The sequence below is a fragment of the Rhipicephalus sanguineus genome, chromosome 1 (genome assembly GCF_013339695.2).
Source record: "Rhipicephalus sanguineus isolate Rsan-2018 chromosome 1, BIME_Rsan_1.4, whole genome shotgun sequence".
Classification (NCBI taxonomy): Eukaryota; Metazoa; Arthropoda; class Arachnida; order Ixodida; family Ixodidae; genus Rhipicephalus; species Rhipicephalus sanguineus.
The window spans coordinates 212,333,347-212,346,362 of NC_051176.1; the positions used below are offsets into that span (position 1 = coordinate 212,333,347).

General features: G+C 46.2%; 2 protein-coding genes across 5 annotated transcripts in view; one reads left to right on the plus strand and one right to left on the minus strand.

Annotated features, from left to right (window-relative positions):
- The window catches only part of LOC119406972 (small nuclear ribonucleoprotein-associated protein B), a 373,302-nt gene that overhangs the window by 191,373 nt on the left and 168,913 nt on the right, over positions 1–13,016 (plus strand). The gene's annotated exons all lie outside the window — the stretch shown is intronic.
- The window catches only part of LOC119406870 (nuclear receptor coactivator 5), a 156,220-nt gene that overhangs the window by 46,186 nt on the left and 97,018 nt on the right, over positions 1–13,016 (minus strand). For all 4 annotated transcript variants that reach the window (XR_007417529.1, XM_037673661.2, XM_049419222.1 and 1 more), the window contains exon 10: positions 3–247. Coding sequence is in view for 3 of the 4 variants with exons in the window: in XM_037673661.2 (XP_037529589.1) it covers positions 3–247 (245 nt within the window). In the remaining variant the exon portion in view is untranslated. The remainder of the gene's footprint in view (positions 1–2; positions 248–13,016) is intronic.

Consider the following 13,016-nt stretch of genomic DNA (forward strand, 5'->3'; position numbering starts at 1 on the left):
ACCTTGTGAACTGGGCCTAGCTTGTCACCACCACACTCAACAGCCTTGTCAAGGTATGTTATGCCTTCAGCAAGCCCTGCCTCCCTCTCAGCCTTGGGGGCATTTTCGCACCGTTTGAATGTGACACGGGCAAGGCGCCACAACAGCTCCGGATCGCCACAATCCTTGTACTGCAACAGCATCTTGTACGATGCCTCATGGTCACCAGCCTCATGCATGCGGTCCGCCTCTTGTTTTGCACGCTCAACTGTCAATGCAAACAACTCTATTACCATAGAAAATGTAAAACAAATGAAGAGAAAAGTGTGTTTTAATAATGTAAAGAATAAGCACGAATGAAATGCTCACACACAACACGAATGAAATGTTTGCACACGACCTCAGAAAGACAATATCTGAAACAGCAAGCTTCAAAAGCTCATATAGTGAATCTTGTAATAGGAATTGGGAATCTCTGATCTAATGCGTGTTGACATGTTAGACACACTAATATCACTATTCACAGCAACCAGACAGATTTCCTGCCAACGCTATGATGCTGGCAGCCCTCATCAAATCTTATGGTGCACCAAGGGACTTTCAAAAGTATGCCAAAGCAAGCTTCACTACAGAAAGTGCTAGTAGACATTTCTAAAGGGGATGGCGAGTATGAGTGCATGTGCATCTCAATTCCCAAGTGACCTCCTTATAACATGTCTGCCCCTCCCAAGTAAATTATTGCAGTAAAGCAAAGGCACAAGCCAGTTTTGCCCAAAGGACTGTCTTAAATAAACCATTCTGGGCGGCAGTCATAGCATGTTGATAGTTAGGGTGAGTGAATTACTATTGCAAATAAAGGTTTATAAATGTGCAAATATTAAACATTATCAAACAGCATATTATTCATTTCAGTATTCAATGTCAATAGACACTAAAAATGTATGTTTCTTATGGTTTCCTGAAAATACAAAACATATGAAATCTATGCATATTAAACCTCGACTTGACCACAGCAGCATGTACCAAAAACATAGATGGCCATATACCCCTTTCCACGAGAACGTAATGTCATACCTGCAGACTTCCGCTTTCTTAAGGTGGGGTGCATGGGAGCTTAAAATTAGTTTGAAATTGTATTTAGTATTCTTTATTTTTGTTTTATAGTTTTTCTACATAGTACATCTTTTGTTAAGATTACTATATGCAGAGCCTTGCAATTTTGTACAGAGGTAGCAACCAACACTTTACAGAAGTGGAACTAAAATTGAGAGCGTACAGCAAAAACTAGATTTGTTGTTTTTTTACGTTTGTCAATGTATGAAAATTGCCACTTATGGTTCTTTTTTATACTAAAAAAATAAAAATGCATCTAGGCTAACGATTCTAGTTATGTAAATTCCACTAGTTAACACATGTGAGAATTTTTGTTTGCTTATGCCTTACAGTTCCCGAGAAAAAGGTACACAAACCTCCAGAAATGTTTTGATAAAAATGCAGCGACAACGTATAGGTACGCCCACATTTTCTGTCGATATGTCAACGAAAAAGGAACAAAAATTATTTTTCAAACCGCAAGTACCCAAGTGTGATAAATTTTCTGAAAGATAAATTGTCTATCAGATGATTGCAAAATCTCAAAATCAAATTTTTTGACCAAACGAAGTCTCATTCCACCTTAAATGTCTACATGGGGTGGTACCAGTGTGTTTCAAGATTAGCTCCGTTATGAATAAAGTTAGGTCCATTAACACACCGCCATCTTTATAATAGCCCTCTTGCACGGGAATACTGCATCCCAGCATTACTGCCACAATGCAAACGTCTTAAAAGTCTTCCCAGAATATTTCGAGCACTACTCTGCGATTCCACCTTTCTTTCAGTGTTCAGAATGGTGACTTTATGGCTTAGCTTTTTGTTTAAGATTTTAAAAGATATGGAAATAAGTGGGAGCAAATCTTTTATCATATCTGCTAACCTAGACAGCACGAAATTGGGGGACAGAAGGCTGCTGAATGGGCTTAGATAAGTATCGTCATAAAAGCGTCCAAACTTCTTTTTCGCTGCATGCTTTTGTTTTAGTGAGAAAAATCTTAAATGAGATGAGGTGTAAAATGCAGGCTCTGCAGTGACACGAGGTCCTGGTTTGCAGAATCTGAAATAATTTTTGTTCTACTTTTTCATACATTCTATACTTACCTTCAATAACTTTGTTAACGAAAATGAAGTAAGCTTAACTGTATGTGCAAGCTTAAAACAGGAACAAAGATAAACATGGCTTTTGAACAAGAGACTCATGTGTATTAAACAATTTTTTATGTGCAATTCAACAAAGCATTTTTTTTTAGATTTTACTGTAGTCAACCAAAAAATATTATGGAGCATGAAATCTGAGGTAAAGCCGAATATCTCCGTAGCCTCACAACACAGCCAGGTTTTTGCATTAGGCGCTCGACTAGAATTTGCTAACGACATTGTCGCATACAGTTGTACTGGCTACTGCTACAGGCTGCTAAGGCACTGAACATTTTCCCGAGATCACGTGGTCTGTAAATTTTGTGGGTGAGCATGTGCGCCCATTTCCATTCCTTAAGGCTGGCGGGATCGCGAACTGACGGCGGGAGCCAAGGAGCCACTAGGAGAGGAGGACCGTCACCCTTTCCGGGCAACCCCTTCTTTCCCGCCGCTCCTCGCGCCAATCCTCGCATCCCGGCTCACGGGAAAGGGACTCGGAGGGAAACAACCCTCGTGGTGGGGAGGGAGACGGGAGGTAAATAAAACAACCGACCAGACGGGGAAACGGCCTCTTTTGCTCTGCTGACCTGCCAGGTACCACCTCACCGCCCCAAGACCTGCGAGTCGACCATCGACCGAAGGTGTAAGCGTTACCCTTTGTTTTCTACTAGAGCGGACTATCCCTCTAGGCGACATTTACGCGTTATTGCTAGAGTAGCAATAAAGTGTTGTTTGTTGTTCTAGCCTGTTGCCTTATTCGCCCAAACCCGTCGTAGCTGCGATGTCTCGCGCTGCGGGAAGGGGACGTTGACACGTGCACGGTACGACTATTTGCGGCTGGGACCGGAGCTAGGCTTCTGCACCAGCTGTACATAGAGCAGACCCCTTCAACTTTTACAGCGAAAGCTGTTACGAGATCACAACAAGGACCCTTTTTGGCGCCATAGTTGTACGCCGCCGCCACCGCCGGTGTCCGTAGCCACTATCAACCAAAATAAGAAAAAAACACTAGATAAGAAAAATATCTGGAATATAACGAGGTTCGAACCTGGGCCCTCTGAGTGGGAGCCCAGTATTCTACATCAGAGCCATGCCGGTGCTTGAAACTGCTTTGCAAAAAGACCCTATACAGGCTTCATATCGGGAAGGCACCACATTAACATATGTAATGTAGTGTGGTAGAAGAGAAAAATCACAACCAGGCGTCAAACAACGCGAATTCTGTAACCAGGCATCAAGCAATGCGAATTGCGCAACGAGTGGGTTGTTGAATGCTTCCAACCCATTACAAAGGCCTCTGCCATAATTCATTACAAAGGCCTCTGCCGTCATCAGCCACAGCATCAAAAAAGTGCACATAATGCCTTACAGGTGTTTAGCGGGTGCCACAGTTCTCCGCAGAATGATGAAAAATTGCATAGTGGCTGCTTCTCTACTTCACAAAAATTGTGATGATTTATAGCGTAGTGGGCTCCTCACAAGTGCACTTCTATTGGTTGCCAAGGAAGTCCATAAGGCTCCCATGATCCATTTGCTCAGGGTCTCAATAAAGTTATATTCCGCCTCTCTCTCTCTCATGTTAACGTATGCTATAAAGCGTGGTGGGAGAGTTAAATAACGACCGGCGTAACACAATGCGAATTACATAAGTAGTGGGTCGTTTAAAGCTTCCAACTAGGGGTGTGCGAATATTCGAAATTTCGAATATTTTTCGAATAGTGTTTGCTATTCGATTCGATTCGCATTGGAATTTTACTATTCGAACTATTCGAACTTCCCAAAAACAAATACAGTCGTCAGATTGAAAGTGAGCCCTTCAAATTTTCAATATGCTTCACCTCATTACACTCTCGTATTGCAGAAAAGCTGCCTTTCACGCTCCGTTACGGTCGAACTTTGCCAAGAGACAGTCTATGTCCGATTGGAAGTAATCCCTAGAATTTCAATACGCTTCACCTCATCACACCCCGGTATTGCGGCAAAGCTGCTTTTCAAGCTCCGTTACAGTCGAACTTTGCCAAGAGACAGTCAATGTCCGATTGGAAGTAATCCCTAAAATTTCAATATGGTTCACCTCATCACACCCCGGTACTGCGGCAAAGCTGCCTTTCAAGCTCCGTTACGGTCGAACTTTGCCAAGACACAGTCAACGTCCGATTGGAAGTGGTCCCTAGATTTTCAATATGCTTCACATCATCACATCCCGGTATTGCTTCAAAGCTGCCTTTCAAGCTCCGTTACAGTCGAACTTTGTCAAGACACAGTCAACGTCCGATTAGAAGTGGTCCCAAGATTTTCAATATGCTTCACCTCATCACACCCTCGTATTGCGGCAAAGCTGCCTTTTAAGCTCCGCTACGGTCGCAAAGGTATTACCTCAGGAAAACGCTGGTTCCAACATGGAGATGAAAGATGTGGTAGAGTTGGAGGCTCAATTAATGCATTTCTGGGCCTGAAATTTGGGCAGGAAGTCAGAAAAATCGGACGCCGAAGCTTTTTAGCATCCAAAATTTCAGATGTTCTTATATATCGACGTCTACGAGGCAGATTTGGAACTCCGGACTTGAAGTGAGCACACCCTTGACCGCCACATCGGTTGGGCTTCCACAGAAGTTGAAAGAGGAGAGGTTGAGGAAATGGCATCTTGGCCTATCACGTGTAAAATGTTGTCGGCAACACTTCGGTTGCATCAAATCATGTACATAAATAGAATTCGGCCTCTACATTGCCTCATTCTTGATAAGACAACTATGAAACACCACCCCACCAGTGCTTCAACCTGGCGAAAAGAAACGCTTTCATGTTGCTATCTCACAAGAATATGCTTAGGAATCCTCTCTAACTTTTTTTTCTGCAATTTCGCTTCGAAGTATTCGAAAAACATTCTAGAAATATTCGAGAAATATTTGAAAAATATTCGATTCGATTCGCACTCACACCTCAATATTCGAATTCGCTTCGCACCCAAAATTTTGCTATTCGCACAGCTCTACTTCCAACCCATTACAAAGGTCTCAGCCATAATTCTTCCTCGTCATCAACTATAGCATCAACATAGTGCACATAATGCCTTACAGATGGTACCTCGCTTCTCAGCAGAATGACGAATAATGTCATGGTGGGTGCTTCCCAACTTCACAAAAATTATGATTTGTGGCGTAGTGGGTACGTTGCTAGTGTACTTGAATTAGTGGCCACAACAGAGTTTATAACGGGCTCCAGAAATGCCACTCTTCCAGCTTTCGCTGTGACTGCTGCGCTTTCCGCGCAAGCCTGGCGTGTTTTTTTTTTTTTTTTTTTGTTGACTGCATATACATTGGTATATGTTAACTTGAGGCTAAGTGTTTTTCAATCATGCTCACACGCCACTATTTTTATTTTAGCGGCATAAATTGACAAAATCTCAACGCGCCGAAAAAAGAACTTCTCCAAACTGTGCACATTTACCTTCATCGTTAGAAACATTCCTAACAACAAAACGGCACTGTTTTATGCAAATCCTACCAGACAAGTCAATGTATCCGAAGGAAATTGCATGCCACAGATGAGAAATGAGCAAAGTGTGTGTATCAAACTATAAAGCAAGGGCCTTATTTGCACTCCAAAATTATGAACTTGCTTTAACATTCTTGACTGCAAAACAGGTGTAGTGTGAAGTAGAGGTGTTGAAAAAGAAAAGGAATAAACGCGTGCAGGCGAGCACTGCAGCAGAAGAAGAAGAAGAAGTTGGAACGATGAGCGGCTGTCTGTGTGGTTCCTTGGCTGATTGATAGTTTCTTTACATTTTGGTGCCAAAAACCCTCGTGCGGACACGTCTCTCTCATCGCACGACTCAAGGGGACCGTCTACTCGACCGCGTCGCTCTGCGGGCGGCGAGGACTCGCAATGGATCGCTCGTGATCAGCGTAGGCCCGACACTTCGACATCTGCACGGATGGATCGCCTAAAGACCAAGCGCGCAGCTCGACGAGCCCAGAATACCAAGCTTATACAGGAAGCACGGTCCCTGCTGACGGATCCTACCGCGGAGAATCCCAAGCTAACAGGTATTTATGACCGTTTGTCGGCTAGCAACAGCAAGCTCTCGAAGATTAATGATGCACTCGAAGAGCACCTAGCTGACGAGGAGCTCGAAGCGGAGTACGTAGCGGCGGCGGAGTACAACGACCAAGCCATTAGCATGCTCGCCGAGATTCGATGCAGAGTAGCCGATTTGGAACGCGGAAACAGTACAGCGGCGACTGCTCCTCAGAACGCAACCCCATCAGCTCCTGATGCTCCGACCAGAATTGGCCCAAGACTGCCGAACCTTGGCATGCCAACATTTAGAGGAGACATTCACAAGTGGTCAGCTTTCTGGGAGCAGTTCGAGCAGACTGTTCATCTCAACAACGCTCTATCAACTACGACCAAGTTTTTCTATCTATGGCATTACCTTGCGGGTGAAGCGGCAGCAGTGATATCTGGTTTTCCGACTTCTGAATCCTGTTACACAGACGCCATAGAGTTGCTAAAAGAACGCTTCGGAGATCGGAAACGGATAGAGCAACACCACCTGTCAGCGCTTCGCAGTCTCCCTCACGTCAAGTCAGGAAGCGACGTTCGAGGCCTCAGGCGACTTTACGATGCCGTGCAGCTCAACATCAGGTGTCTGACTGCGCTAAACGTTCCCACGCTCAGTTTCTCAGCGACGCTGATCAACATTTTACAGCAAGCATTGCCGTATGACATCGTTTTGGCCTATACATGTGGAAAGCGCAGTCAAGCGTTAAGGGAAAGCGGGTCTTCTGCAAACGTCTTCGAGCCAACCGCTGCAGCTGCGTCATCGGATGCAGAGTTAAAGGAGCTGCTTACCTTTACACGCGTCGAACTGGAAAGCCGGGAGCAGTGTAAGCCATTTGCAGAGCGACCGGTTGATGACCGTGCACAGCGAACTCGAGGCAGCAGCACCAGCCCCGCTTCTGTACTACACAGCGCATCGTGCAACTGGAACGAGTGTTTTTTCTGCAAATCGAAGAAGCACGGCACGCGCCTGCGACGCTGACCTCTCTGTCACTTCTAAGAAAGATATGCTGACTAAGGACAACCGCTGCTATCGATGCACGTCACGAGGTCATCAGGCGCGGTCCTGCCAAGTCAAACTCACATGCTCGAGCTGTCATGGGAGGCACGCATCAAGCATGTGCGGCCCTAACTACAGGAAGAACATGACAGTGACACCTCGACCAGTAGACGCCTCCGGGAGCACAGTAGGAATGGTGTCATCACAGTCGGTTATGCTGTGCGACAAGGATTCACTGAGCGGGAGCGAGATAAATGACAGAGAAGTATACTTGCAGACCTTTCGCGCCTTTGTCGTGAAAGGTAACAGCTCAAGATATGTCCGAGGGATTCTCGACGGAGGCAGCCAGCGATCCTTCGTCACGGAAGAGCTCGTCAGGAAGTTACACCTGCAGGTACTGGGAGAAACACGGATTGCACTGAACACGTTTCGCTGCGCATCACCAAGTACTGCGGAAAGACGGAAGGTTGTAGAAGTTCCCCTGCGCAGCCAGCACTCTTCCGACACCCGCATAGTGCGTGCAATTGTTGTCCCAGTTATTTGTCACGACATTGCTTCCCCGAAAGCTGACAGCCACTTCCTTCAGAACCTGCGGCTCGAAGGGAAATTCATCGCGGACGAAAAGAAGTTCGACGCGGAGACGGAAAATGGCCTCAGCTTGTTGATAGGAGCTGACTATCTTTGGCAAGTAATGTCTGGAGAAATTGTAAAGAGCGCAGAAGTTCCAGGACTGGTAGCGATCGACACAGCGTTTGGATGGACGATACAAGGACCCAGTCAGCAAAAAGCCTTTCTGGACTGCGACTCCAGCCTGATGGTCTGCATTCTAAAAGTACAAGCAATTGGCGATGACGAAACAACGTCATCAACAACATTCCATGAAGGTCTGCCCATCTATGAACAGTCAAAGGCAATCATGAGAGATGCAGGCATGAACCTCAGAAAGTGGAAGACCAATAACCATCAGCTGCAGAACATTTTCGACAACCAGGAGGAGGAAGTAGAAGGAGCATCCAGAGAAGCAGCTGCGGTCTTGGGAATGCAATGGGATATAGAAAAGGACTACTTCAAGTTTTCTTCCAAATCTGTGGCACAATATTTAGTCGCTGGCCAGCCCGACACGAAACGTACTTTACTAAAGGCTGCTTCTCGAATTTATGACCCGCTTGGCATTCTATCGCCTTTCACCGTAACAGCGAAGCTTTTGTTTCAACGCCTTTGGGTTTTAGGCCGTTCCTGGGATGATCAATTACCCGAGGAGATCAAGACGCCGTGGACAGCCTGGTGTGCGGACGTGATTCAGCTTGGCCACAAAGATTCCGCGCTGCGTGAGAGACGGGCTTCATGGAGCAGTGGAAGAGGCTAGTCGACGCCAGCCTGAAGGCTTATGGAGCATGTGCCTATTTGAGAGCATTCGACGAAGACGGGAACTCGGCTACTTCACTGATAGTAGCGAAGTCAAGAGTGGCACCTATTAAGACATTAACACTACCAAAGCTCGAGCTTATAGCCGCGGTAGTGGGAGCCAGATTGCTAAAGTACATTTGTTCCTCATGGGATTCAAAAGATTTCCACTGCGTAATGTGGACTGACTCTATGATCACATTGAGCTGGATCCGCGGTGACCATAGCAAGTTGAGTCTGTTTGTAAAACACGGAGTGACTGAAATAGCAAAAGCTACTGAACCAGTGCTATGGCGCTACTGCCCGGGTGAAGACAACCCGTCAGATGTACTGACTAGGGGCATACCTTTGAAGACTCTACGTGCATGTAGCTGTTGGTGGTATGGACCTGAATGGCTGTCCCAGCCGAAATCAAACTGGCCTACCGAACCGAACCAGTGCACACCGATCAACGAAGAGGCAGAGATTGACACGCAACATGTATTTCTTCAAGCATCATCCAGGAACTTACACCCTGTGATTGATTTAAGCAAGCACAACAATCTGCAGAAGCTCCTGCGCGTCACCGCCTGGGTCTTCCGCTTTGTGGATCGATGCCGTGGTATTCAAACATCGATCAGCGAAACAATTTCGACACTGGAGCTATGCAAGGCTGAAAGGTTTTGGGTACAACGAGTTCAACTCGAAGTATTCGCGAAGGACGTCGAACAGCTTCAACTTGGAGACACTCTCTCAAAACACTCGAAGCTGCTCGATCTTCACCCTTTCTTGGACCAAAGCGGACAGCTTCGGCTTGGTGGACGACTTGAAAGAATCGACGCTACGTATGACGAAAAGCATCCGGTCATACTACCACAGAGGCATCCCTTCACGGCTTTGGTAGTGACAGAGGCTCACTGCAGAGCTTTGCATGGTGGTGTGGCAAGCACTATGATACAAATACGACAGCGTTATTGGATTATCCGCGCTCGACAAGAAGTTAAACGAATCATTAATGCTTGCTTCCTCTGCCGAAGGTACCACATGAAACCTGGAAACGTACAACATGCGCCGATGCCTGAGGACCGGCTTCTCTCGTCACGACCGTTTGATGTAGTGGAACTGGACTTTGCAGGTCCACTTATATATAGCAACAGGAGCTACATCGTGATGCATCGAAAGCTTACAACCTGCTGTTCACCTGTGCGACGACGAGATCAGTACACCTTGAACTGACGAGTGCAATCTCGACAAGCGCTTTCTTACTAGCGTTCCGCCGGTTTCTGGCTCGCAGAGCGGTACCAGCAACACTATACTCCGACAACGCTCTTGCATTTAAGAGAGCATCACGGGACCTCAGGAACATCTGGAATGTCATGAAGAGCTCTCCGTTCGCGGCTTTCCTACTGACCCATCGCATCGAATGGAAGTTTATCGTTCCGGGTGCACCTTGGTGGGGTGGTTGGTGGGAGAGGCTTGTCCGAACAGTGAAGTCATCGTTGCGCAAGCTGATGAGAAAGAGCAAACTCACCAGCGAACAAACCGAGACGATGCTACTGGAGGTTGAAGCAGTTGTTAACTCAAGACCATTGACCTACACGTATACGGACGCCAAAGAGCCTTCTCCGATATGTCCGGCGCATTTTCTTGTTGGACGTTCCTTGCTAGCTTCTCCAGAGCGGCCCAACAATGACTACGATGCTATAAGTGCTCAGACTACTCGAAGTGACATCAGCAAGAAGTTGAGACACAGACATAAGCTGATAGATCACCTGTGAATGCGATGGAAAAAAGAGTATTTGCTAGAACTGCGGGCACTTCACCTATACCCTGCACATCCCAGCAGCTGTCTCCGAGTAGATGATGTGGTAATCATCGAAGAGCCTGGCATTTCTCGAGGTGTTTGGCCCCTTGGGCGAGTCACAGACGTTTACCCGGGTCAAGATGGCATAATCCGAGCTTGCCGGGTGAAAGCCCAAGACGGAAAGTTTTTAAGAAAGCGAGTACAGAAATTGTACAAGCTCGAATTGAGCGACACTACTGGGGGGCGGGAGTATGTTGAAAAAGAAAAGGAATAAAGGCGTGCAGGCGAGCACTGAATCAGAAGAAGAAGAAGTTGGAACGATGAACGGCTGTCTGTGTAGTTCCTTGGCTGATCGATAGTTTCTTTACAAGAGGTGTGTGCCACCGCCGCCGCCTGTTTTTGGTCACGCTGCTCGCACCACCGCCAAAATCTCAAGAGAGATCACGTCGCCGCTGCGCAATAATTGCGGCGCGCCGCCGTTAGTCTTTTCTTTTATTTCAAATGGGGAATCTGGAAATAAAATACAGCACTTCGCCGGAGAAGCTCTTCTCGATGTGTCCATGTAATGAACAGTCCATTTCAGCGGCCGCTGAATAGCGGGAGCTCGGCGAGAAGCACACCCCGTTTCCGGTTCTTGTTCTGCAGCGCCATCATGACATGACGAAGCTTTCAAACACTCTTGACACAAATGACAGGGACGGAATGCGCTTCAATGCAACGAACGCAGCCCTCAGAGATCTGATTTTCGGTGCACATGTCTTTTGATCGTGTTAGCCATCGATTTAGGTTTAATGCGGCCGCTCGTCTAATGCAGTTGTAAGGTCAGTACGCATTCCCTGCATCGTTCTCAAACATCTGGGACACATTCATATGCAAATTCAGACTAGAAAAGTTCCTGTTTCTGTGCATTTCGTTTACTCTCTTCTTACACTAGGAATGTGCTGGAGGGTTCGGTGCGGCGACGTGGTCAAGAGTGAGGTGGCATCACGGCGCACCGCTTTTTCGAATCACTGAATGCGCTCTGCCAAAATGGACTGTGGACATCTCCTTTGGATGAACGCATCGAGAATAGCTCCCCTAGAAGTTGTAGTATCTTTTTCTTCTCCAAAAATATCACGAGTATTGCCTGACCTTAACGCTGCCGTGTCCTCCAGCCTTAAAGGGCGACAACCCAACTCGCTGGATAGCATATTCTTGGAGTCTTGGACCTAGTACACTGTGCATAAATAAATAAAAGAGGTAAGTAATATATATATCTCGGTGCGTTAGTGCACTTTTCCTTTCATTCTTACTCGAGTAAATCGATAAATAAATAAAGAAGTAAAGAGAACGGCAAACTTAGCATATAGCTGAGCTAGTTGGTAGGTATTCATGTTAAGAAGGCATGATGTGGAAACACGGACTTAAGAGAAAAGTCGAGAGAGTGAACAGCTATCTCTCACGTAGACCACTACTCGCACTTGATTTATAGGTATGGCTTCTTACGTGGAAATGCGCAGATAAATATTTGTGTGTACCTTCGGTTCCGCCGCTGTGTGATTTTTTAGTTGTTAGCGGTGTTTCTGGTGTCTTGACTACACTCCTGTGTCCGTGTTTGCACGCCCTGTTTTTATAAAGGGCCCCTAACAGCCTGAAAATACAACAAAAAACAAAAACAACGAGCGCGTTATTCTCTCTTGGCATTTCTTGTCTTTTGGTGCACTTCGTGATGCCAGAACAGTGATTCACGTGACATTATCAGGGTACATACTCTCGACTGGCTCATATACGAGAAATAATAGTTGTGAATTGTCTCCCATACTGCTTTGCTATACCCGCTCTTCCTTCTCTCGCACGACTATCGTGCGCGGATAACTGATTTCGCTTTATTTTGTGCATTTGCGACCGCGCATGCAGAGATAACAGACTGTAGCCGACAAGCGCGAAATCATGATAGGTTCAACGCTTAGTGCTAACATTGTACGCGTGCTTTATGAAGAGATAAGTGGCGAGGAGATGTCCCCTGTAAGAAGGGTATTGAAGGCGAGAACGAAACCAATGGAAAAGGCGCCGGATTATATGATTCTTCCAATGGACGCACTATTTACAGCGGAGAGTATGCAGCTTTCTAGAAAAAAGGCGAGCCCGCTTCGACGCTTTTTTTTTGTATATTTTTTATTGCGTTAGCAATTGTACGGGCACTCAGGACAGGTTTTCACCGTCGCCATCAAGTTCGGTATAAACTTTAAATCAATAACATCGCTCCGCGCATTGTATATTCTAGCCGTGAGTAAAAGCTCGAAAGCGCTGGCAAGGAACATGCAGTAGTGGGAATGCCTTCCAGAATTTTGGAGCAGCCATTGGAGCAGGAAAAATCTGCTTTTGGAGCAGCTACCCCTGTGTTTGGAGCAGGTACGGACTTTTCATGAAACACACAGAGGAAGAAAATTTAGCCAAGCTGCCTAGAATTAGCCAATTTAGCCTAGAAATTCAGCCGAGCAGCAAAGAAAGCCCGCGAAACACAAAAAAAAATTCCACTTGACTAGTGCACTCGCGTGCCGTGATCGTGCTGCTCCC